Below are 27,351 nucleotides of genomic sequence, written 5' to 3'. Positions count from 1 at the left end.
TTGAAATGAAATGGGCTACTGCGAAAGCTCTATCAGTTCCCCCGTTTTCTCTTGGCAAAGGGTCTATTCTTTGTCTACGCAAAGATTAAAAAGGATTGACTATACTTCGGTAAAACATTTTTAAAAAGGAGTGCTAAAATGATGTTACCTTTAGAATTATCCCCAGGAATAATAATTTCATCACATCAAAATAATCTAACCACTGAGACAAAAGACAGACATGCCTAAGACCTACAAAAGGGAGATGTGACCAGCTGATTATTTTCCTTCTGTGCATCTACGCTCATAAAAGCCATGCATCTCCAAAGCCTGTTCTGGCACGATTCTTCTCCCAGCTCCTTTCTGTTTATTGACTACAGCCAGCTCTTCCCTACCTCAGGCCCTTTGCACATGCTGCCCCTTCTGGTTGGAAAGTTCTTACTCTGGTTGGCTCCTTCTCAAGGAGGTGGTCCTTGAGAAGGTCATCTAGATGCTCGGAGATGCCGCCTGGGCCAGCTTTACTAGAGCAACAACTCTTCCTTCCAGATCACTCCCACATTATAGTTCATTCTCCTGTAGCACCTCCTGCGAGGCTGAGACTTTTGTCCATCAATGGACTTGCCTCTTAACCATCACTGCTCCCTCGACATGATAGAGTGTAAGTTACTGATGGTAGAGACCTTACTTTTAATTGGTTTGTTTGTCACTACGTTTTTTTAAACCACTGGGTGTTTAATGTTTGTAATAGTGATTAACACATGGTAGATGATCAATAAGTATTTGTTGAATAAATGAACTCAATATCACTCCCAAAAAGTATGTACTCTTTTAACCGTCTACACTGCTGTGTAACCACAACCTTCAGGACTGAGCAATGACTCATGCTTTAAAGGTCAAAGAAGTTCCAAACTGAAGTCAAAATGAAAATAGAGACAGCATAGTTGTACATGTTTTAAATCATACTGTTTTAGAAAAGAAGCTTAAATACCACTGGAGTCAGCTCCCCCAAATTCATGCTGTAGCGTCCTGCCCACATGTTACAATAGGTCGCTGTTCTAGGGATCCAGGAGTTGAGGGTTCTCCCTTCAAGAGGGCATCATGTTGACATTGAAAATGACTGCTGATGAAATAATATTTAAAATTTACGATACAAGATTAGCATAAAATACAGGATACAGGATTTAAGATGCAGGATAAGCATAAAAGGCAACAAAATCGTGAAAATCACAGAGACAATGAAACCTCAACGCTGAACCTTTTCCAGTCCTCAGGCATCCTTCCCAGGGCTGTTTTTTCGGAGCTTTCCCATTGGAAACGGTAGAGGGCGCTGCTGCCCCACATTACAAATTATGTGCATTTCTGTTTTCTAATGAACTGCTGTGCAGAAATGTGACACATTTGAGCTCTGCCCGATTCTCATCCTACAATAATGAAACAATGCACAAAAACAACACCAGAGGGACAAAAATGAAAGGAAATCAAGAGCCTTGCCTGCAACAGAAACGAATAATAACACATTTTCAAATTAATGCGGTTTTTAATAAACATTTTTACGGGGATGATGAATGCGAAATAAAGTGAATGTCAAACGGCTGGGCTAAGACGTGCCGCCTTTCATGGCTCGTGGGTTAAACTCTCCTGCTGCGCCTCATTGCCAGGGGCTCTGCTCTCTCTTCTAAAGGCACCAAAACCCAGAATACTTTGAAACAAACGAAGGCATTTCAAGTCTCCAGACTTTCCAAGCCTCATTATCCTAACACAAGGCTGCTATTTTCCATTGCTTATGCTACTCAGGTAACTGCAAAGCTTTGGAGACAAAGACATTTTTATTAGAGAGCAAGCGATAGAAGCTGGGACTTACAGAACATCACAACTAATAAAACGGGACGGCTCCTCATGGACGAACAAGCCCCACCAGCTGGTCAGTCCCACAAAGTCAAGCAGAGGAGAAGGAACGTCCCGGATACTTAGACATGGGGGTTCGTGTCGCCTGATGGGAGTGACTTTCGTGTCTCCTCTCGAGAAGATTTATACACCTAGAAGACATATTCCGCCTACAGAGCGCACCATCTCCCATTTTATCAAATCACTGAAGGATATTCAAATTTTGATTAACTGGATTTTGAAGGGGAAAGAAATGTGTTGGTTCAATGACAGACTCAAGACAATCGTTACAGTGAAGCTACCATTGTTAATCAACAATACTGCAATGAAAAATAAAGACAGCTCTTCCGTTTACAATAGTCTACATGTGAAGGAAGGTTCGAAATAACAGTAATGAGGCGGGGCGTATAGCTCAGCGGGTAGAGTGTGTGCCTAGCATGCACAAGGTCCTGGGTTCAATCCCCAGTACCTCCATTAGAGATAAATAAATAAATAAATAAAAACCTAATTAACCCCCCAAAACAGCAATGAATTTAAGTTAATTTAGAGGTTTACATTTACAAGGAACTTCTTCCCCTTTGGTGGCATCTGATTCTCCCAGAAACTGCGGGAAGGACATGAGGTGGGTCCCCTCATTTGCAATTGACAGAAGAGGAAACTGATCTGCGTGGAGACCACAGGTGAACGGTCAGAGGACACGTAGTGAGGAGAAGGTGTCCTGCTGTCCTGAGACACTGCAGCGCTGGGCTTTTTATAAACCGTGGGAACATCAAGCCACATTCTGGGTGTGATGTTTAAGTAAAGCGGGTCCTAGTCACACTAAACCTGGAAGCTTGCCTTTCACACGTGGGATCTAGCAGAGTAAAGGTGGGGTTAGGGATCAGTTCCTGGGTTTCAAGTCTGACTCCCCCACCTGTGTGAACTTGGGCACGTTCCTTGATGTTTCATAGCACCCTTTACTCCATTACAAAAGGAGGACAGTTTCTACTTCTCAGGATGGTTGTGAGGACGACACAAGGCACTGGCAGGGGGACCTAATGCAGAGTTGCTCGTGCTGTAATCAGCTCGCCCGACCTGCCGCCCCCTCCCTCTGGAGGCTGTTTCTTAGTGCTACTCCCTTCCCCAGGGAGATGCTCCGTGCTCTCCTGCTTCCTTTCTGAAAACCTGCTCTCAGTCATACTCTTAGTGCGTGTGCAGGCAGCGTCAATCCAAGACACCTCTACTTGATGGTTTTTCTCTGATGCTGAATATTCACTCAAAACAGGACGACAGAAGTTATTTGGCAGGGGCGGGGGGGGGGACTTGGGAGCTTTTCCTTCTTATAGGGAAGGAAAAAGCTCTGCTTGTTAACAGGAAATTGGACCGATACTTTATTTAAAAAAAGTTCATCGTAAACGTGATTCTTAAAGCACATGTTGGAATGTCTTATGACAATGTGAAATATAAAAAATATTAATTTTCTCTCTTATCAAACAATAATCAAAAAAATTTGTAACAGCCCTCAATGAGGGTGAATCCTCTGTGAACCAGTTCAGTTGCCCCTCAATTATCAGCATCCCAATTAAGAATAACGTTGCTATAGGCAGATTACACGTGTCTAAATTTCAACTAATGCCTCGTCAGAGAGAGGAAATATTGCTGTTAAGTTTGGAGAGCTAAATTGGCATACTACATATGACTTTGACGCAACACTAATTCATAAAGACAATTTAATAATATTAGTTCAAAAGATCTACTTTTAGCAATTATTCTTTTATTAGAATATTTTGCCTAGGAAATAGGCTCCTTCAGGGGGAAAAAACTGTCCTTCCACACACACAGATACAAGTATCTGCTAAAAGGAAACTTGTGGTAAATTATTCTTTGTAAGCAATTTATCTTTTTGGTACAAATATTTCTGAAGAAAGGGAGAAAATATAAATTTGGTTTTAGAACAAAGAATTGCATGTAGGAGGACTGGTGAAAATGATTTAATTATTTCAGTTGCTTCAGGCCGTTAGACATTTCCTTCTCCTAGTTTTTAAAGTCTTCATTGACTCTCCCGTAAATAACAACACTACCTTTGATTTTTCATTTCTGGGGGGAGGTGGGGCGGAGGTAATTGGGTTTATTTATTTATTTTAATGGAGGGACTGGGGGTTGAACCCAGGACCTCGTGCGTGCTAAGCACCTGCTCTGCCACTGAGCTACACGCTCCCCAACAACACTACCATTGGTTTAAGAAACATCGCTAAAGCCCTAGAAGGAAGAACATTTTCTTAAAGAAACTGAGCAAAGTATGCTGTCACCAAAGGGACTCATGCCTCCTGATAACTCCTGTTCCTTGGTTCTTTTCAGACAGTCACCCTGATCAGAATAAACGAATAGAAAAATTTCCCCTAACTTTTTCGAAGGCTAGTCGTGCAGACACATATGCTAAAATTATATGCTGTGCTAGTCACTTATTTAAGGGACATTACATATTGTTTGATTATTATTTGATAAGAGAAAAAAATACTTTTTAAAAAATATTTCACATTGTCATAAGGCATTCCAGCGCGTGGCCAAGGACTCTCACGTGCACACCAGCAGGGTGAGTCAGATGCCATCTCCCCGTCTCGGTCAGAAGGGTCTTAGCTCCCACCTTTCCTTCTTTCTCTGGTTACCTTCCTCCCTGCTGTGAAGTAGAGCTCATCTCACATAAGGTCCGATGGGGGAAAAGACAAATAAATGAAACACAACATCTTGATCTAACAGAGACTACAAGGAAAGGGGGATGGCTCTTAAGCTATAGGTAAACTGTGATGATAAATTACAAATGACGATGTGGGACATCCTGACAGAGATAAAAAGGCTCTCTGCTGATACTTTTAAAAGAGCCAATACTATAATAGCTGCAATGAACCTGGCTCACTCCCTCAGTGATCCAACTGTTCTACCACTACAGGGACCTATCAGTGCAGTCTGGCCTTGGGACGCTCCACTCAGGTGCTTGCAGCCTCTCAAGACGTGTGGTGCTCACAGCAGGTCTGCCCGGAGGCTGCCTGGCTGCCCGCCTGCCCTGCCAGCAGCACATAGCCTGCTCTCTCCTTCCCTTCTACACGCTTTTCCCGGACAAAACTTTTTAATAAACAGCTTTATCGAGGTGTCATTGATACACAAAGAACTGCCTTATTTAATGTGCACAGTTTGATGAGTATATACACATGCAAACACCTGTGATGTCACCACCACCAAGGTAACTGACGTAGCCACCCCTCCCAGAGTGTCCTTGTGTCCCTTGCTCTGTGTGTGTGTGTGTGTGTGTGTGTGTGTGTGAAGCACATATAACATCAAATCTCATCTTGTAACAAATTCTGAAATGCACAATACTGCATTGTCAGCTGTAGGCACTGTGTCATACAGCAGATCTCCAGGCCATAATCATGTCACATAACTGAAATTTACACCCCTTGAGTAATGACTCCTCAGCACCCCCATCCCTCCGCCCCTGGAAACCACTCTTGTGTCCTCTGCTTCTGTGCCTTTGACCACGTCAGAAGCCATCCATAAGTGGAGTCACTGGGTCTCTGTCCTTCAGTGACTGGCTGATTTCACTTAGCACAACGCCCTCTGGGTTCACCCATGTTGTCCTTAACAGGTGGGAACTCCTCCATTTTGTTAAGATTCAGCCTTTATGCTTCAATTGTCAATTCCTGAAGGAAATTGCCCCACTCCTTCGGCTTAGGAAGCATTTCTAAAGCCCCAGACCGGAAGAACATTTTCTTAAAGAAATTGAGCAAAGTTTAAGGAAACGATAGACTTTTCTAAATTTACTTCCTCTGTTCACATCTTCTGTGAATTAAACTGGAATCTTTGAAGAGTCTGTGTATTGTATTCATTTTTGCAAGTCCAGCTCCTAACAGAGTGTTAGGCACATAGTAGGTCTTAAATAAATGTTTACTGATTGGTGAAACTATCAAACAGTGTGAATTAGGAGCAGGTTGATTTTTTTCCTATAAGGTCACTTTCTTAAAATGTTAGTTCATACGATCTTGAAAGGACTGATTTGGAAGAACTCTGTTCATTTCTGACCATTTGGGAAATAGCAGTCCTCTTGCTAAAATACATTATGTTGAGACAAATTAAACATGAAAGTGGCATAGAAAACAAGGGGGGAACCGGTTATATAACCTTTCTTTTCAATGCTGCCCTTAACTAATTCCTGCAAGCATGACTAAGTGCATAGGGCTTTCTGCAGTATGTTGATTTGCACATCATATAGTCTACGTATTATGTAGAACTTTTTTGTCAACAAAATTCAAAAGCTGATGAAAACCGTACCTCAAGATAAAGTTTTGATAATACTTGTATTAGAGAAAAAAATATTTAAGTCAGCTAGAGGAGTTATCTCAGAATCAAAAAGACAATTGGGAGTTCAAGATTTGCAGATACTAACTACTATAAATAAGAGATAAACAACAAGTGTCTACTGTAGAGCACAGAGAACCATATTCAATATCTTGTAGTAACCTATAATGAAAAGGAATATGACAAGAAATATATGTATGTACACGTATGACTGAAGCATGATGCTGTACACCAGGAATTGACACAACATTGCAAACTGACTACACTTCAACAAAAAGCTTAAACCCCCCCCAAAAAAGTTTCCATAAAGCACAATTCTTAGACAAAAAATGAGCTGATGATAGAGTTTAATAGTTTTTAAACAAAAGCTAACCTGTGAATAAAAGCTTTTTCTTTTTTGCATAGATTTTTCCCTTTATTTTTGCAGTCTAACAAACAAAAATAATACACCACTTTTCTTTTTTTAAATTCTTTTTTTGGGGGAAGGCATTAGGTTTATTTTTATTTATTTATTTATGTAATGGAGGCACTGGGGATTGAACCCAGGATCTCATGCATGCTAAGCCCACGCTCTACCACTGAGCTATACCATCCCCCCCCCCCACTTTTCTTTTAAATACCGTGTACTCAGGGTATAACAAGCACTGTGTATCAGACCCATAGCTGAGTTTAAATTCCAAATCCTTACCTGAAATACAGTAAATATCTCTCTCTCCCAAACACTCTGGCAACAAAGTAAAACCTATGGAATTGAATACTCTGAATTCCTTCATTTGGTCGCATGTTTCTTAATCTTCTAAATTCTTCAGTACACTCATTTGATCTATAGTTGAGAACTCATTCCAGGATTTGGTATAATCCTCTTCTCTCCTAGACTTTTGGCAAGCTCGTCATAAAGGCCTTCATCATTCAAATTCCTCCTTGAGGCAACAATTATCTCGTCTTGAAAGCAGCGTCGGACATTTAGAAAACTACGTGAAGGTCTAATCTTGCCTGTTAGCCTGTACCAGGTTTTCTTCTTTCTAGCACAAGACAATTATTGAAAATCCTACAGAGTGTTCTCTCTTTTGGCAGGAAATCTGGGATGGAAATCAACAAAGCTGATTCCTTTAAAGACTGGGTTCCAGGATGCCCAATTTATGTCTCTTGCCCCCCCACCCACTTGCTTTTTTCTAACCACTATCAGTTGATACCAGGATGTTGCTAATGGGACAATTTACTTGAATCGCTAAATGGATGAAATGAAATCAGTGACAGGACAGCGATCTTGTTCATTTTTTTTTTTAATGAGTCTTTTTTTTTTTTTTTTTGGTGCGGGGAAGTAATTAGGTTTTTATTTAACTTATTTTAACGGAAGTACTGGGGATTGAACCCAGGACCTCATGCACGCTAAGTACATGCTCTACCACTGAGCTACACCCTCCCCCTCATCATGTTCATTTTTGACACCGGACTCCACCCTTAGTGATTCCTAAGGGGTGAGATCTGGAGCCCTCTAGTGGTGGTGCAGGGGGTTCTGGTCTTTAAAAAGTCACTTAATCTCTGGTCTTCATTTTCTTTCTCTCTTTCTTCTTTCTTTCATGTTTGTTTCTTTTTTTAAATTGAAGTACAGTTAGTTTACAATGTTGTGTCAATTTCTGGTGTTTAGCATAATGTTTCAGTCACCCATATACATACATATATTCATTTTCATATTCTTTTTCATTATAGGTTGCCACAAGATACTGAATATAGTTCCCTGTGCTATATGGTAGAACCTTGTTGTTTATTTATTTTATATATAGTAGTTAGCATATGCAAATCTTGAACTCCCAATTTATCCCTCCCCCCCTCTTCCCCCTCTGGTAGCCATAAGTTTGTTTTCTATGTCTGTGAGTCTGTTTCTGTTTTGTAAATAAGTTCATTTGTCTCTCTCTCTCGCTTTTTTTTTTTTTTAAGATTCCACATGTAAGTGATATCATATGACATATGTCTTTTTATTTCTGGTTTACTTCACTTAGTATGACGATCTCCAGGTCCACCCATGTTGCAGCAGATGACATTATTTATTCTTTTTTATGTCTAAGTAGTACTCTGGTCTTCATTTTCTCATTCACAGAATATATTCATTTGTTTACTCATTCATTAAATAATGAATAATCACATGCTACATGCCAGAAACTGTGCTGGGCAATGATGATATAAAAGAGGTTCAAAAAAAAAAAAAAAATTCACAGGGCAGTGGCCAGAAAGTTAAGGAAAACAAGAGTTACAAAACAACATGCTCTCTCCATTGGAGGTAAGAGCGCATAGGATCTCGGAGGATGGTAGCTCACGTAGTGAGAACACTGGCCAAGGCCACGTGGGAGACCTGGGGTCTGAGCTGAGTTACGCGGGTGGGGGAACTGACCTGGGCCTCCGGGAGGGCATTCACAAAGCTGGGCATTTTTGAGACAGTAAAGGAAGATTACACTACGGGTTGCAAAAGAAGGAAAAACAGGCCAAGGGCAAACTCTGAAGGGACTAGAGTGGCAGGTGGAAGATGTAAGATCCATCCAAAAGGAAAAGTAGTTATTAGAATTTTCCACCAAAGAGATTCATGATCAGAGTTATAATCTAGAAATAGTTTTTCACTTGGGGAAGGCAGAGGTCATGAGACCAGCTCTGAGAAGGCCACAAAAATACAGAAACAAACTGACACGAGCATGAGGAATGAGAGAGGGAGATGGGTTCACGAGCTATTAGGAAGTGAACGGACCTGATTTAGGAAGCATTGGGATGTGGAGGATGAGGGAGAGAAAATCAACCTAGGGGCATTTTTAGAGTTTAGTTTTGGAGATGCTACTTTTGTAGCACGTTGGAGACCTCCAAATGGGGCTACTGGGCAGGTGGCGAGACGCACGACCTTGAAACTCAGGAGGAATGTCAAGGTTGAAATAAAAGATGAAGATTCTTTAAATCATGCAATATAACATAAGGGAAGGGGGAACACTGTTAATGAAGGAGACAAAAAGGATGACCCCAAAGGTAGGAGAGAAAAATCAGTGTCAGTGAACCAAGAGAGCAGAGAACTTCAAGGAAAGAACAGTCAACGACGTAAACTCCTATATGGCAGCAAAATAAAGTGAAGCCAGAAAAGAGTCAGGGCATCTTGTGACTCAGAGATGGTTGCTGGCCGAAGAGAGTGCAGAGTCAGTGGGGTAACTTGGACACAAACGAGACTCTGCCAGGTTGAAGACTTAGCAGAACCACAAGAAATGGGAGACTTTTTCTAGAAGCTTGGGGTAATGGAAGAGATCAGCTAATTGGCTACAAGATCTTTCTGGCTCTCTTTAGCAATGACATTCTATGGAATTCTACTAACAAGAGAGTTGTATTGAGAACAGTGGGCATGCCTCCCCATATGTCCAACTTCCTACCAGCCTGGATGTTAAGAAATTGAGGCAATGGAGCTCAGGTAGGTTCAGAATGGGATTCATGGGTTTGGGACTTGGCTGGGGCACCCATGTGGGCAGCACACCTGTGCCTGTCCAGGTGATGAAGTGGGCAAGGGGGCAGCCGGCCAGCAGCCTCCCTGACCTCCTGGCTTGTGGTGGTGGGAGTACAATCATTTCATACAGTGAAAAGATGGAAAATAGTATCTCCAGGGGATTAAAATAACCTGTAGGCAAACGTACAGAAATAGAGAGGGACCCTGGTGGGATGTCCTGTTTGTTTACTCACAGGTGGTCCTGGAGGTCCCGGTTTTCCTGGAGGACCTGTTTTCCCCCGTCTTCCCTAGAAACAAAAGAGAAAGAGACAATAAAAGCTGTGCTTCCATTTTATTTTCAGATGAAGCAATGTTCAGCGGCAATTTTAAAGACAGTAAAATTCAACTAAAAGTTACAAAACAATTCCGAGTCCACATGACCTTTAAAGATTGATGAAGTCTAAAAGCTTTGGGACAACTCTTAATGACCAAGATGAGAAAAATAGTGCCTGGAACAAATAACTCGTAACTGTTATTATCAGCTCTTTAAAAGTTGTCTACCTTGATACTCAAGCAAAGTAATACAAATTATCTGGAAGATGGGCCAAGGTTGGCATTTTATCTGATAATTCAGTGGCTTCACATACAACAACAGATGTAGTTGTCATCTTAAATTGGTATTTCTTAAAGAGTGGTCTGAATTCTGACTTTAGATCAGCATGAGAAGGTATTAAAAATATCTACTTCTGGGCTCCACCCTGGACTTACTGGTTTAGAACGGATCTATGACTTAGTGTTGAAAAAAACCAGTTCAGGTAATCCTTACTCTCACTAAAGTTTGAAAAGCACTTCCTTAAGCCACCTTGTGATTACCTATGTTGTGTGAAGCACATTGACTTGCTCTTTTCTTCCCTTTGGATGGCTTGGCTGTTTTGTAAGTAAACTAAAATGTTCACTCCTTGCTTATCAATCTTCATTTTTGTGAGTGAGTGTTAACTTCTCAAGTTCACAAGTAGCTAAATTCCAACTGCGAGAGTCAGAATAACATTTTTAAGTACCCGTGTATCTATTATCATTTAAAGACCATTTTCTTATTACAAATTTATTTTCTTCTTTATTTTTTTCCCCTTTCTAATAGAAGGAAGCAAGTTTTGGTACTGAAAGTACACATTTTGAATGAGAAGCATTTCTGAGCATGTTTTCTAAATATGGACACTCTATTTCATTGTTACTAGTAATTTTATTTTATTGACATATTGGTGGTACACTAATATGTATTCAGGCTTGTTGCTACTTAAAAAGTAACAGTATTAGGTTGATCTTTCAACTCTTTTGGGGGAGAATTGTAAGCAAAAACATGGAAAGGGCCATTTCATTTATGAATTTTCTTGCTCTGAAAGTGTCAGCCAAAGTTGCTTGATTTGTCTGGTTTTCATCCAGGCCTGGAGTCGGGTAGGAAGTTCAATGCCAGGTAGAGCAGCGGGGCAAGCTTTGGAAGGTTAGTAAGCAAACACAGCACTGCGATCGGGTGGGAAATGCTTCCATCACTGCTGAAGGCAAGTGGATTACACACTATCAAAGAATCCTTCTAAGAACGCAGCTGTTTGCATAAAAAAAAAAAAAAAAAACCCTAGCTAACATCTACAGGACAGATTTTTAAAAGTTTTATTAAAACCAGAAATACAACTAGTAGTATTTTCATGCGCCTTCTGTTTTAGAGATCTGAACCTTAGAGTTCCTCTGGTGGAGGGGTGTTGTCAGATTGGAATGAGTATAAAACGTAATATTCTGTATACCGAATAAAAGTTATACACAGGTGCAAATTCTTCTCGTCTTGCAGTTCTGCAAATCAATATATTGGGTCTTTTAGTAAATGTAAGTCTATTAGCCCCTGAGGATGAGTCAATGATTAAAAAGTTTGCTTAGAAAGTGGGAGTATTGTCCTGTATTAATTTGCAAGAGCACACAGGAAAAAAATCAATGGCCTCCGAGAAGGCGATCAGTTCTTTCTTTTAGGTCAAGTTGAGTTAAAACCATGGGATCAACTTTTGTGTGTGTTCTCCTGTCTTGATGGGAGACATATATATTGATCTGGGCAGGAAGTGAGGGAAATGAGGCTGACTGTTGATCAGCTTTTATCACAGAGTTAATGTTTAAAAGATAAACGACGTATCAGAAATTGTAACATCACACTGGCATGTCTTACGATGAGGAGGACAAAGCAGTCATAATTTGGTATGGTACGGGCAAACATCCTGATTCCTGCCTCTCAGTGCTGACTTACATCATCGTTCAAGCCAGCCTGGCAACTGCCAGAGTGTTGTACTGGAACAGTGTCTCTGGAACAGTGCCGGGGGAACGCTGATTTCCTTTATGCACCCTTGCTAAGAGTACACATACAGGTAAGATATTTTTGAGGATTTGTTAAATTATTGGTGCATATTGTGCATGGAGAACTTCAGCCAGCACATCCTTTCGAAAAGTTTACACGTACGTGCTTTCTAGGCTTGAACTCTCTAAAGCAGATTTGAATAATCTTTTAAGACGTGTTTTACAAAGCAAGAGTGTCACCATTTTTTTAACCATACTGTCTAATAAATTTGAGGTGTCTTTGGACTTAGGACTTTACCTCAAGTCCTAGGTCTCAGTGACCTGTAGAGAGTGCTCCGACAGGACAGGGCAGAAGGGTGAATGGATGAGAAACACATGTGGATGCTCCAAAATATAAGGGAACCATTGGGGGCCACCATTTCGATCAACCGCCTAGTTGAAGCCCACTCTCAGACAACGTCTTCCTTCTCTCCAAGGTGCCCCAGGAATTCCTTCCTTCGTCTCCCTCCGCCCATTCGAGGCTGCACTGAACAGTCTCGTGGTCTCCTGTTACCCCAGAAGATCTTTCTCGTCTCACTTAGAAGCATTAGGGAAAGGCTAAAGCCGACCTAAGCAGTTAACAGTCGATTTTTGGTAGGGAACGGGGAATTTTATTATTTAATCCAGGATAACTCGCAGAGTATTTTATTATTCATAATGATGCCAAGACAACAGGCATAACCACAACTCCCATCCTAGAACTGGAATCAGATTCCTCCATTTTTTCTGAAGTAAGTGTAACCTGTGGATCTCTGTTTCCTCACGGGCTCTGGGGAATTGCATGAGGACACTGCAGGGAGGGCTAGAGGCTGGGGCTGGGGCTGTTCATGGTGGGGCCAGGGAGTATGATGTAGGTGCAGGGATGGTTATTTTGTGTTTGTTGGAGATTTACCATACCAGGTTGCCCTGGAAACCTCAGTGCTCAGCGTGTACGTTTCCTGTTTGGAAACAGTGTAAAGGTTATTAGACAGCAGTTTAGATATTTGTCTGATGATTTAAGCCTAGTGGTGCTCTAACCTGATCATGTATGAGCATCCTCGGGAGGGCTAGCTGAAGCAGATTGCTGTCCCACTTCCAGAGTTTCTGATTCAGCAGGTCCAGGGTGGGACCTGAGAACTTGCATTTATAAAAAATTCCCAGTAATGCTGATGCTTCCAGCCTGGAGACCGCACTTTGAGTACCCCTGTTCTAAACCTCAACCTCTTACTTCATATTTAAAGTCAGGCACTCTTGTATATCCCCTAATCTTGTAAACCATGCAGCTCAGAACAAAAGAGCTGAATTGGTTTTGTGATCATACGGAACTTTAAGAATAAAAACCCTGTTGTCAACTTCAAGAGCACATGGATTGGAGTCCCAGCCTTTTCTCTTATGGAAGCTTATTGTATCAAGATGTCGCTGCTGGAAAATTGGTACTTACACTTTGCAGCAGGTTTTTTAAGAATTTAAAAAAAGAGATCATATATAAAATTCCTACTACACACCCACCCATTAGGATGGCTACTTTCAAAAAACAAAAAATAAGCATTGGCAGGGATCTGGAGAAATCGGAATGCTTTGTGCACTGTTGGTGAGGTTGTAAAATGGTGCAACTGCTATGGAAAACACCATGCAGGTTCTTAATATAATGAAAAGTAGGACTACCATGTGATCCAGAAATCCCACTTCTGGGTATATTTCCAAAAGGACTGAAAGCATGGCCTTGAAGAGATATTTGCACACTCATGTTCATAAGCAGCACTACTCAGAATAGCCAAGAGGTGGAACCAAACCAAATGTCTACTAACAGATGAGAAGAAGAAGAACAACAACAATAAAACAGATGAGTGGATAAGCAAAATGTGGTACATGCATACAGTGGAATACTACTCAGCTCTGAAAAGGAAGGGAATTCTGTTATAAGCTTGATGACATTAAGCTAATTAAAATAAACTTAGTAAAATAAGTCACTAAAAGACAAATACTGTATGATTTCACTTATATGAGTTACTTAGAGTAGTCCAATTTATAGAAACAGAAAATATATTGGTGGTTACCAGGGGTTAGAGAGCAGGAAATAGGGAGTTGTTGTTTAATGAGGAGATTTTAAGTTTTACATGATGAAAAAGTTCTGAAGATCTGTTTCACAATAATGTGAGTGTACTTAACATCACTGAACTGTATACTTGAAAATGGCTAAGATAGTAAATATTATGCTATGTGCTGTCTCCACAATTCAAAAAATACAACATTCTTACTGTAATATCTGACAAATGATGGTAATAATAAGAGCTAGTTCCTTTTCTCCCTGCCCTTCTGCCATCCTTAATGCATTTTTTAATTAAAAATTTTTTGATAACATATAAAGAAAACGCTCTAAATATGTATTGTGCATCTGTTAAATGTAACCAATTTTCAACCTTGCATATGGATTTTTTTCATCTAAAATAACAATCAAGATGCCCATTAAGAGTAGAAACAGAAAAAGTAAATTGTAGGTTATTCATACAATGGCATACTCTTTAGCAATGAAAATGGGTGGAACACAGCTATACGCAACAATATGGCTGAATCTTGTAAACATAATGTTGATCAATTTATATAAGAAGTAAAGGTCAAGGGTATAGTTCAGTGGTTAGGAGGTCCATGCTTAGCATGCCCAGGGTCCTGGGTTCTATCCCCAGTAGCTCCATTAAAAAAACCCCAAAAAACTAATTACTTCCTCTCCCCACCAAAACAGAAATAAAAACAGACATAACTAATCTAAGCCTCTAGAAGTTACAACAGGTCACTGAAGTGGGAGTGACTGAGAGCATCAGAGGGTTTATGGGGTTGGTGATGTTTCTTTGTTTCTTGAATTGTGTGCCGGTTACACAGATATGCTCAATTTGTGAAAAATCAACAAGCTGCATCTTTAGGGTACATACATTTTTCAGAATGTATGTTATACTTCAATACAAATTAAAAAAAATGAAACAAGGTTTCCACAATGGAATGATTTTATTTGAATTATTGAATGACTTCCTCCATGTGCATTTACTGTGTGTAAGACCACAGAGGGTCCACATTGTCAGGAAGGAAAAAAAAAAACCCCTCAAGTCTATTTAAATAAATGACATCTACTAATTTTCAACGGTAAAAATAACCTGATGCTTCCAGGATGACTTGCAGTACGAGAGCACATGCATCTTAAATTAGCCACTTCATTTATAAACACTTGGCTCTCCAGGAGCATTAAGAAGGGAAGAATGCAAATCATGGACCACGGGTACTTATCTGACAGATGGTTTTTGTTGATGGTGAGGAAGATGATGATGAAGACAAGTTACAGCCATAATCGGACCGAAATAAAGGATGGTATGCAGACCTCAAGCCCACGGAGGAGACGTGTGTAAGTAATCTCTCTAAATTGCCAGGTCTTGTGAACACAGCTGGCTCCTCTCCAGAATTCCCCTGTCCCCTTGTGTGTATTTATCACACTCTCAGGCGTCAGCTCAGCTTGAACAAGGTATCAAGGAAATGTCAAGGAAGACGGGGCAGGGCCTTGAGTGGCACCCACAACTGTGAAGGAGGTGTTAATTACACAGGAAAACATTACAGGCTATCTGGGAAGATGAGTTCTCTTTTTTTACATGGTGAGCGGAAATAAGATTTATGACTGATGTGAAAAGTTACCACGTTTTGAAATCAATGATATGCAGGGGGAAATGGGAATGAGATACTTCTACGAGCAATGCATAATATCCTAAGTGAATTGTATTTCCTAACATATTTAAAAATACATGTAAACTGGCAACAAGGCTAGTCATAGAGGTCTCATTATTTCAGGAGTCAGCCAAGTGGCCCTTGTAAGGACACGGGAAGAGGATGTAACTCAGCATGAACAAAGAATCTGAAATAAGTTTAACGCTAAGAAAGGATGGTCCACTGAGATGCCATTCTCCATATTGCCCTCCTCGTTGAGGCTGGGATCTGAACATTTCTAAATCATTCCACGATTTCCCCATCTTTCTGTTCCTTTCCTTTTTTTCCCCCTTGGATGGACTCTATCAGTAACTAATGTGGCTTTTCAAAACAAGTTGGAAATCTGACAATATAAACTAACTCCCCTCAGCTACAATTGAATAAATGATAATCTGAATAAATGATAACATTTCATCAAAACACTGGGCTGGGCCTGACGGTCTGGTCTGTGGTCAGTAGCAGCTACAGTCGCTGTTTAGTATTCCTCCTAAGCTACCGCACTGGTACTAATTTGGCCATGAAGACAAGTTAAGTCATGGTCTGACCTCTTAACTCCCTTCTGACTGGACCTACCAACAATCACCTTTTCCTTCTGTGCCCACATAGGAACCATAAGAAAAGTCTATGCCAAGTGGTTATTAAAAAGGTCACCATTTATCAACTGCTTGCCATGGTCCAGGCACTGAGTGCCAAGCATGAACTTACGTTATTTCATTTAATCTTTTTAAAATTATGGTGGGCGAGGGACACTGTTCCCATCTTACAGAGAAAGGTTAAAGATCTAGCTCCAAATCACTCTCCTCTTAACTGATGGAGCTAAACTTGAAACCCAAGTGGATCTGATCTTAAAACCCATAATCCTCAGGATAAAGGTTTCTTTGGTGGGGGGTATCCTGGTTATTCACAATTCAGGTTACTTTGCTGCTATAATTTTTGGCGTTCTCTTGCATTCTCACCACCAAGCCAAATTTTTTAATGTCTTGCTTGCATATCACTTTGCCCTTTGTAACTTAGATCTTCCTTGTTCTCACCTGCTCACCTGACTTCTGCTTGCCTTGGCCTCAGGATCTACCCTGACCTCTACCCTGGTGTGTGGCCAGCATGCCAGCCACAACCTTCCACTTAGACTTGTCTGGACTCCTGATCATTTTGCCAAACTACCAACTTTCAGTCCCGATTGCAGGCTCTGTTTCGAGGCCTGCGTTGCCAATCTCTGCTGAGGCATTTGGCTCATCTTGGTGTCACTGGTGGGATAGCGTAGGGTGAGGCTAAGCAACTTCCTGAACATGCTGGGACATATTTTAACATCTCTGCATTGCAGTGAGAGGGCGGATGCTGGGAGTACACTGTGAGATGTTCCTTCCTCCATATTTGGAAGTCCACAACAGGAGTGGTCACGGGCTGGAGAAGGAGGATAGGACCTTGGACACTGCCTTCCTTGTCCAAGAACTATGTCCCTGGGTTCCCCATCTCCACGTGCTCTCATAATGCCCATTGAATGGCTCAAGCATCTTTCCTCTTATTAAGGGAGCTGTTACATTTTTAGACTTAAAGTATATAAAATCAACATGTAGAGAGACAAATAGTGCACATAAAATAGTGTTTTACTGAATAGAAATGTTAAGATGAGACAATGTGATGAAGTTCCTCAACAAAATCCAGACAGGGCAGGGTCTGGGCCAGTGAAACAAAAAACCAACTCAGCCCTACCAGCCAGCCCTGGAACAAAGAAGTCACTAATGATTAATTTTGTATTTTGATATCAATGAAGGTGAAATTATAGAGGGGGCACTTCCACCATTTTTGAGTTGCATACTTTAACATATGAAATATATCCTCAAGGCATGGAATTCCAGAACTACAGTTTCAGTGAGAAGGACTGAATTGAACAGCACCAAATACATGCATAGGCATACATTTTGCAGTGATTTAATAACTGCCTGGTAGACGAGAATTTGGGGATCCATAAGATGAAAGTATAAAGGTCATGCAATTTTGAAACAGAAGAATTTTCAGCACCTAATTATCAATTCATTAATTTGAATTTAATGCATTAAATTGCAATTGGATATTTAAATGTTGACTTCAGAATCAGACACTATCAAAAAGGTAAGTAAATTTATTTGGCAGAAATGTGCTCTCTGTGTTTTACATACCATCTTAGGGGAAGATCCTAATAACTAAGACCTGGGTGGTACCTTCAAGGTAGGACAGAAGGGACGTTATTCACAACAGCTATCTGGAGAGTGTTGTTCATTCGGTCGTAGGGAAACTCAGGAGTTCCAGGGAGGGCGAGTGAGAACTAAGTTCCTTCTCAAACCTTTCAGTAACTCTCTCCAGCCTTCCTTTGGGAGGGTGGGGGGCGGGGAGTAGGGGGTCACTGGGATGGGAGGAAATGTGGCTGGAGGCACCATCTCACACTCTCAGCAACAAGATGGGGCACTAAACCCCAAAGGGTCCCCTCACACAGGGACAACTTCCCTGGACACTCGTGCACTGACACAGACGTGTGTCCTCTTTGGTCCTTTTCTTCTCTGATATTTTCACCAACCTTTCAAGGAACTGTGTTCAGAAGGCATTTCCCAGCCTGCCCACTATGTCTTGTTCTTTCATGATCGATTTAGGTATTGAGAGAACGTATTTGATGACCTTCATAAACTGAACACTTGGGGACACATCATTACATGAATACTGGGTATATATTTTTCTTGATTTGGATACTATGTTTCATTGCCTTAAACCTAACATCCATCGTCACTTGCAGTTGTGACCGGGTGAAAGGAATCCAGAGTCTGTCCTTCTCAGTCTGCCTTCCCACGTCTCTTCCTCCTGCAGATCCAGACTTCTCCCAGAATGAGGTTAAGGTGTCCTGGGAATGCTGGTATCTCAGTTGGCTCTGCCAGCCCTGGCTTGGGTCATTTGCTGGATTTTTTTTATGTTCTCTTTTGACTTTTCTGTCCCCTCTAGGGAAGTATCCTTCAGGCAGAAACCCCAACTACATCTTATTCTAAGCATCCTGCTACAAGTAGTACACACATACATACATACATATAAATACATACATAAAACCTAACCAGCTCAGCTTTCTCAACTACACAAAATTTCTATTACAATTTAAACTCATCATTTGCTCACCTGCTACCTCTTCACTGTGTTTTTTTTTTAAAGTTTTGCTCAGAAATGTTTTTTATTGAAGTTTAGTTGATTTATAATGTTATGTTAGTATCTGCTGTACAGCTTTGTGATTCAGTTATACATTTATATACATTCTTTTTCATTATAGGTTATTACAAGTTATTAAATATAGTTCCCTGTGCTCTACAGTAGGACATTGTTGTTTATAGATTTTATATATAGTAATGTGTAATCCCAAACTCCTAATTTATCCCTTTACTCCATCCCCTTTGGTACCCATAAGTTTGTTTTCTATGTCTGTGAGTCTCTTTCTGTTTGTAAATAAGTTCATTTGTACCATATTTTAGATTCCACAGTAAGTGATATTAAATGACATTTGTCTTTCTCTGACTTACTTCACTTAGTATGATAATCTGTAGATCCATCCATGTTGCTGCAAATGGCACTATTTTATTCTTTTTTATGGTTGAGTAGTATTCCATTGTATATATACACCACTTTTTTTTTATGCAATCATTTGTCAATGGACATTAAGGTTGCTTCCGTGTCTTGACTATTGTAAACTCACTGTGTTTTTGTGGACATTTTTCCCATTCTCAGCTGGCATGTACCCAGATTCATCCATTAATTCATTCAACAAACATTTAATGAGTCCCTAATATGGTCCAGATCCTTTTCTATGCTTTGGAAACACCCTGATTCCATTCTGTCCTCATAGAGCTTATACTCCAGTAGGTACAGTAACACTAATAGATAAATACAGTCCTTACTCTTTGCCCAACACCATTAAAAGCAATTTACATCCATTTGTTTATTGAATCTTCAAAATGTCTTTGAGGTGTCTCTGTTTTACAGATGAAGCAGCTGGGCGATGGAGCCACTTGCCTAAGGTCCCCTGATGAGTAAGCAGCAGAGTTGGGACTCAAATCCAGGCAACTTGGATGTATTGTCTCTGATCATTACCCCTCTGCCAGACTTACTGTGTGTATCTCATAACTATACAAGTAAAGATATAAATTCTGGAGAGCAATAAGAATCCTAAAAAGTAAAGCAGGGTAGAGGGATACAGAGTTAGATAGGGAGGTGTGCAGTTTCAGACAAATCAGGAGAGGTCTCAGCACACACCTGAACCAAGAGTCCACGGACCACACAAGGGCTGAGAAAGGACATCCAGTGGAGGGGACAGTGAGAACAAAGCCCTGAGTATGTCTTGTTCAGGAATCAGCAAGAAACTCAGGTGGTTAGAGAGGAGGTAGGCAGGCCAGATTATCTCCAGAAAAGTGTTTGTAGGCCATTTTTCTGTTTTGCAGGTGACTCCTCGACCTGCCTTGAGGATTGTGGTGAGAGCTCTGAGTTTCATGACACTATGATGGGAAGTCATGGGGAGCTGTGTCTGAAGAGGGCCATATACTGAGGTTGACCTAAGTACCTGCCCACATTGGTAACAGCTGAGAAGGTAAAACTGCTGCAGACTTACCATTGAATACAGACGCTCAACAGGACTGATCGTAGGTTATCTGACTTATTATTGTTAAAGTGTAGTTGATTTCCCATGTTAGTTTCAAGTGTACAGCAAAGTGATTCAGTTATACATATATATTTTCTTCTCAGATTCTTTTCCATTACATGCTGTTACAAGTAATTGGATACAGTTCCCTGTGCTATACAGTAGGTCCTTGTTGTTTATCTGTTTTATATATAGTAATGTGTGCCTGTTAATCCCCAACCCCTAATTTATCCCTCCCTGACCTTTACCCTTTGGTAACCATAGTTTGATTTCTGTCTGTGAGTCTGTTGTAAACAGAATTTGTATCATTTGGTTTGTAAATAGAATTTGTATCTCTTTTTTAGATTCCACATGTTAAGTGCTATCATGTGTTATTTATCTTTTCTGTCTGCGGTACAAGTAGGTTATCTGATTTGATCACCAATGGCAACAGTTCATCCCATCGTGCAGCAAATCAGGAGTGGATTATCTGTGTAGCACTTTGTGATGGTAAAGTCTATATGTCAGATTGGCTGCGCCATGGTGCCCTGATATTGGCCAAACACTTTTCGGGATGTTTCTCTGAAGGTGGTTTTTGGATGAGATGAACATTAAAATGGTGGACTTTGAGTAAAGCAGACTGCCCTCCATAATGTGGGTGGGTCTTGCCAATCAGTTGAAGGCTGGAATGGAGCAAAGATTGACCTCCCCCCAGCAAGAAAGACTTCTGCCAGCAGACAGCCTTTGGACTCGACCTGCAACCCTTCACTTAGTCTCCAGCCTGCCAGCCTAACTCTAAAGATTTTGGATTTACCAAACCTCTACAACTGTGTGAGTCAATTCCTTAAAATAACTCGATCTCTCTCTCTGTCTCTCTCTGTCTCTTTCTGTATATACATCCTGCTGGTTTTGTTTCATTTTCCTGGAGAAGCTTGACTAATACACATTTTCATTTACATGCACAAAATATTTTTCACCTCCCTTTAACATTCTATGTTACTAAATATAACATTTATTATTCTCTGATATTTACCCAGTCTGTTGTTTTTAACTGAAAAAAAAAATGATATAAGGAAGTGAGGTCTATTTCATCCTTCACTGTGAACTATGGCTTTAAAATAGAGAAAGCTGCATTGTTTAAGTAATCCTACAAGACTTATATAAGGATATTAATAATTTAATGAACTCGTACTCAAGGGGGAAAAATGTTCTTGAAAATGTCAGGATGAATTTTCAAGGGAAAGACCTAATTAGCAGTGTCTGAGGCAGATATCATCACGTTTAGAAAACAAGAACTAGTCCCCGTGGACAGAATTGTAAGTTGGATTTTAAAGCTTTAACTACTCCAGTTAATATGTATGATTAATGAGCAATATGTCAGTTGGTTGGCCTCTCTCAAGTGTTAAGACCTTTCAAGGGATAAAAAAGGATGTTTAAATTAATACATGCAGAAATATGCAAATGCAGTTTATAAAACCTTTTATGTTACCACCAACCAATAACTTAAGAGTCTTTGCTGGAGAAAAAAATGCCATAGTTTGGACATCTTTTAAAATATCAAATCAAAGCTACAAAGATGCCCTATAGTAACGGATGACCAAAGGTCCCAATGACTTTACAAATAAGAACTCTGGGACCCTAATGAAAGCAAAAAACAAAAACAAAAACAAAAACAAAGTCAAAAAACAAAAAAGAAAAAAAACAAACAAAAAAAAGCTCTCAATGTTAGATCATGGCTGAGAAACCAAAAAATGGGGGAAAAGTATAAATTGAAGTAGTTATGTCATTATCCTTTCCTTACATATCATAAAATATTTTTACCTGATGATTATTTGGAGAAAATCATATTGAAGAAATAAGAGTTAATTAAGCCCATTCAAAGGACAGAACACATGAGGTGGGGTCTATTTGATGTCAAGATCTCCAGAGGCAAAGAGAAAAATCTGATGACATGTGTATGTGATTCTAAACATAAAATTTTTTGCTAATATTTGCATGTTAATTTGGATGTTTGGGCTTCTGAAGACAGAACCTTACTGTAAATCCTTCAGAAACACCAGTCACTAAAACTACAAGAGCTAATGTTGAAAGCCATCAAACTTAGAGAGATTTGTTTGGTACTGTACTGAGAAATCAATGAAAGGAACACAAAAGAGTGGAAAAGTGAAGTAAACAGATACTCTTGTATCAATGACAAGCATTGGTGCATTTGTTGAGTGCTTAGTATATGGTGAATATTGGAGATTCAAGAGAAACTTAGACACACATCTTATCTCTGAGGGTTTGAGGGGATTTTAGTCTAATCTTAAAATATTTCTCTTCTTTCCCCTGTACCAGATTCTATCCACACAAAAAGTTAAGACTGCCTAAAGAGATCCAAGAAAAGAGAATAGTAGCTCATAACTATTTTCTAGAGTTGGAGGTTGCATTAAATTTGGCCATAAGTGGCGTTGCATGATGAGTAGTGATATTTCTCTTTTGATATACTTTAATTACACTGTGTACTTGTCCATGGTTATATTTTTTCCACACAAAGGTATATATCCAGTGGAGGTGAATATAGACTTAAACTCATACGTTTATAACAAAATAATTGATCATTGATTAACAATAAAAACAGGATGGAAAAGTCTGCATTGTATTGAGAAGTGAAAGACCCAGCCATTAGTACTTTCCCTTGTATTTATTAACCAAGGAAACCTGACCAAGTCACATCGCCTCTCAGCCTTAGCCATTTCTACATTTTTTAAAAAAAGGAATAAAGACTAATTTGCCTAGTGGAGAAAAGAGAACAGTCATACACTGTTGGTGGGAGTGTAGTTTGGTGCAACCATTGTGGAAAATGGTATGGAGATTCCTTAAAAAGCTAAAAATAGATTTACCATATGATCCAGCAACCCCACTCCTGGGCATATATCCAGAGGGAACTCTAATTCAAAAAGATACATGCACTCCAATGTTCACAGCAGCACTGTTTACAACAGCCAAGACAAGGAAACAACCTAAATGTCCATTGACAGATGACTGCATAAAGAAGTTGTGGTCTGTGTATACACTGTGGAATACTATTCAGCCATAAAAAGAATAAAATAATGCCATTTGCAGCAACATAGGTGGGCCTGGAGATCATCATTCTAAGTGAAGTAAGCCAGAAAGAGAAAGAAAAATACCATGATATCACTTCTATGTGGAATCTAAAAAAAAGACACAATGAACTCATCTACAAAAAAGAAATAGACTTACAAACATAGAAAACAAACTTATGGTTATCAAAGGGGAAGGTGGGTAGGGATAAATTAGGAGTTTGGGATTAGCAGTACACATTACTATATATAAAATAGGTAAACAACAGGCCCTACTGTACAGCACAGGACACTGTCCTGTAATAAACTATAATGGGAAAGAATCTGACAAAGAATATGTATATATGTATATACATGTATATATAACTAAATCACTTTGCTGTACACCTGAGACTAACATAACATTGTAAATGAACTACACTTCAATAAAAAAGAACAGCCCAAGGCCTTGCAACGGCCCGCAGAGCTCTGTGCCACCCGCCCCATAGGCCCCCTCTCCCCTCTCTCTTCTCACACCAGTCCAGCCACACTGGCTTCCTGAGTTCCCTGAAATTCCCACCTCAGACCTTGGTACCTGCTGCTTCACCCTGATCTCCACAGAGCCGGTTCCTCACCTCATCCAGATCTTTGCTCCCAGGTCACCTTGGCAACACGGCTTTCTCTGACCTCCTGACAGCACTCCCTAAACCCTTCCCCGGCTTTCTTCTCCTTGGTTGCCTGTATCACCACCAACCATACTAAAACTTATTTATTTTGTTACTGTCTGTCTCTATAATAGATTGTAAGCTCCATGAGGGCAGAGGTTTTTGTCTATTGCAGAGGTTGGCAAAGTTTTCCTGTAAAGGGTAAAATATACCTATTTCAGTCTGGCACAATACTTGGTTGTAGAGCAAACACAGACATATATGTCAGCAAATGAGCATGGATGTGTCCCAGCAAAACTTTATTCACAAAAACCAATGGGCCCAGATATGGCCTGAGGGCCACAGTTTGCTGAGTCCCAGTCTATTGCTCTCATTGGCTACCTTCAATGGCTGCAATAATGCCGGGCAAATAGTAGGTGCTCAGTAAATATTTGTTCTGATTTTTGGCCTGAGCTAACAATTAAAATGGAATTAAGTATAATTTTTTGTAAAGGTACTAGACAAATGAGGAGCTTGCACTAGTGAGAAAACCAGTGTGATCTCTTTCATTTCTGTACTTTTAGACAAGGTTCAACACCAAACCTGTGGGACTCATTATGCTTCAAAAATTCTTCAGGAGCTGGTGATGTTTTTATCATTATTTTTGTTAATGTTGTTAATGTAGAGAACATACAATAAAAACTTCATTAGTGCTTTGAAATTATTTTGCTGAGAAATTTTTAACAATGCAGCTATATAAAAAGAGTAACATAAAAAATGATTGTTTTCTTGCAGCACAGAATTAACAATGGGTAGTATTTTTGTAATATTTCCTTCATGTCTTTTAAAATAAATAAAATGCTACTGACTAAATAGAAGTCCCTTTTTTCTAGTCCTGTTTCCCTCACCTCTCCTGAGGTGTAACTACTCTCATGAATTTGACGTTACTTTTCTGGTCCATGCATTTGATCAAAAAACACACACGCACACAAACACACATACACACAAACATATATATTTATAGACATGAGTAAATAGGTAGTATCGAGAATTCTGAAATTTGTAAAAGTTATTTTTGTACATATCCTTTAACAAATTTTTTTTTGTAGCCAATATTATATTTTTAAGATCCATCCTTGTGGAGAATGTGTGTGTGTGTGTGTGTGTGTGTGTGTGTGTGTGTGTGTGTGTGTGTAGATGACATTTCCAAAATAAAAATATTTCCAAAGTAGCAAAACACAGTACCAAATATGCAAGGCTAATTATTATATTATAAGGCAATCTCTATTGTTTTTTCACTTTCTGTATTGGAGACTTTCACCCAAGAAAAGAGCCAATGACCCAAGGAATCTAGGAATTTAGCACCATTTTATTTTTCTCTGGTAGAAAAACTTTATCCTGTAAAATATCAATTCAAGTATTAACAAATGGTCAGTGTTGCAACAGCATAACTCACTTTCAGTATTTCAATTTATGCAGCTAAATTGGAAAACACCTACCTGGGGATAAAGGACTCCCACTTACACAAAACATTAGTGGTCTCTGGTAACAGCACAATAATGGCAAATATTTTTAAATGGAGTTTAAAATGTAAACGGAGCAAGCTGAAATTAAACCTGGGTCTACTGACCCAAAGTATCAGTTTCCTAGGGTTTTGAAACAGAGTATCTGTTTTCAAGAAGCCAGATATATGGCGACCTTAACAAAGCTTTCTGTCATATTTCCTAACATCAAGGAATGAAAGGAGAAAGAAAGAAGGATCTTTATGAAACATCTGCAGTCCATAAAACATTTCAAAAAATACCCTGTCGACCTATGTTATAAATAGTCCAGCCAGACGTGCTGCTCGACATCATGGCGTCTGCAGGATGGCAGAGAGAACCGCTCACAACTGCTCTAGAATACCATCAGAAGTATAAATATTTGTGTGTGGGGGGAATCAATTACAGTGAAAGTTTATTCATCTAGCACTTTATTAAATGGAAAAGTCCACCAAATGGCACTCCCGGCTCCCACAGAATAGTGCTAAGTGATTTGATAACCCAGAAGATGGGCCACCAGTTAGCTGACACAGTGCTTTTATGCAAATGAGAAAAAGGTACCCTTCCTCCTGGTGGCTGCAGCCCTACACTGGGCACAGAGTTGGTCAGCGAGTCACAGGCTGATTTCAGCCCCTAAGCACCTGTTGATTGGTTGCCCTTCTTCAGCGCAAACACGCTGGTGATAAATCCACAAAAATCTCCAGGATTCTAAGAGAACTACTAAATCTTTTCCATGGTCTTAGCACTAGTGGATTTTCTTGCACCCAAATACTTGGAATTTAACATTATAAGTATGATGTCATAAATAGTGGCAGCAGTTTGAAGTATCTGCTACGTGATAGGCCCTGTACTGGCTACTTTACATGCAAATTGTTCTGATCATCACCTCGGCATAGGTGTCATGAGTGTCATTTCTGTTGTCTAACTGAAGACACCGAGGCTCAGAGAGTCTGGGTAGCATTCCCTGGGTCACAGAGCTTGGACTTGCCCAGGAATCTGCATAACTCTAGAACCTGTGACCTCTGCGGGTTTTCAGTGATAAAGTGAGGCAGAGGTTAACATTTTACTAATGAAAAGTCCAAGGAACCAGGTCCCCATATGAGGCATGAATCAATCAAATGGTGAATGGCTCTCCTTCCATTGGCAGGGATTGGGCATGACCTTGGCTGCCACCACCAAGGTCATGCTACAGCAGGAGGAGCATCTCCACCCACCAGCTAGCATTCACATCCAACAAGCTATTGTTAGGGAGAGAAGGGACAGGAGAGAGGGAGGGGGGAGGGAATCAAGGCAGCCCCAGACCAAGGGGGCCGGGCAGAGAAAACAGGCTAAGAAGCTTCTGACATCAGGTGTGGTTCCTGACATCACCCATTCTCCTCAATTGGTTAAACTATTTTGTATATTCTATTGTATCTGTCTAATTCTCTTAAAACAGACAAACAAACAAACAAAAACTGTAATCTTCTAACCTGCTAACGGATCATGACACACAGTTTGAAAAACAACTACTGTGGGACCAGAGTTTGGCAAAAGATTTTGGTTAGAACCCAACTCTAAAAATGTCTTGCTCTGTGACCCCAAACAAACCACATTCACTACTTTAAGCCACAGTGTCCTTGTCTGAAAAGTAGAGAGAATAATGCTTAATGTGGAAGGATGCTGTGAGCAACCAGGATAATGCAGAATTACCACATAGTATTTTGATTGCTATAATAGTGCATATATTATTGTCATCACGATAATATAATAC

At 40.0% G+C, this 27,351-nt stretch overlaps 1 protein-coding gene across 1 annotated transcript in view; it reads right to left on the bottom strand.

Annotated features, from left to right (window-relative positions):
- The window catches only part of COL19A1 (collagen type XIX alpha 1 chain), a 325,408-nt gene that overhangs the window by 112,098 nt on the left and 185,959 nt on the right, over positions 1–27,351 (bottom strand). The window contains exon 16 of the mRNA XM_010967573.3: positions 9,895–9,948. Coding sequence (XP_010965875.2) covers positions 9,895–9,948 — 54 coding nt within the window. The remainder of the gene's footprint in view (positions 1–9,894; positions 9,949–27,351) is intronic.

Source organism: Camelus bactrianus, chromosome 8, assembly GCF_048773025.1.
Source record: "Camelus bactrianus isolate YW-2024 breed Bactrian camel chromosome 8, ASM4877302v1, whole genome shotgun sequence".
NCBI lineage: Eukaryota > Metazoa > Chordata > Mammalia > Artiodactyla > Camelidae > Camelus > Camelus bactrianus.
This window is presented reverse-complemented; position numbering and strand designations above follow the sequence as displayed.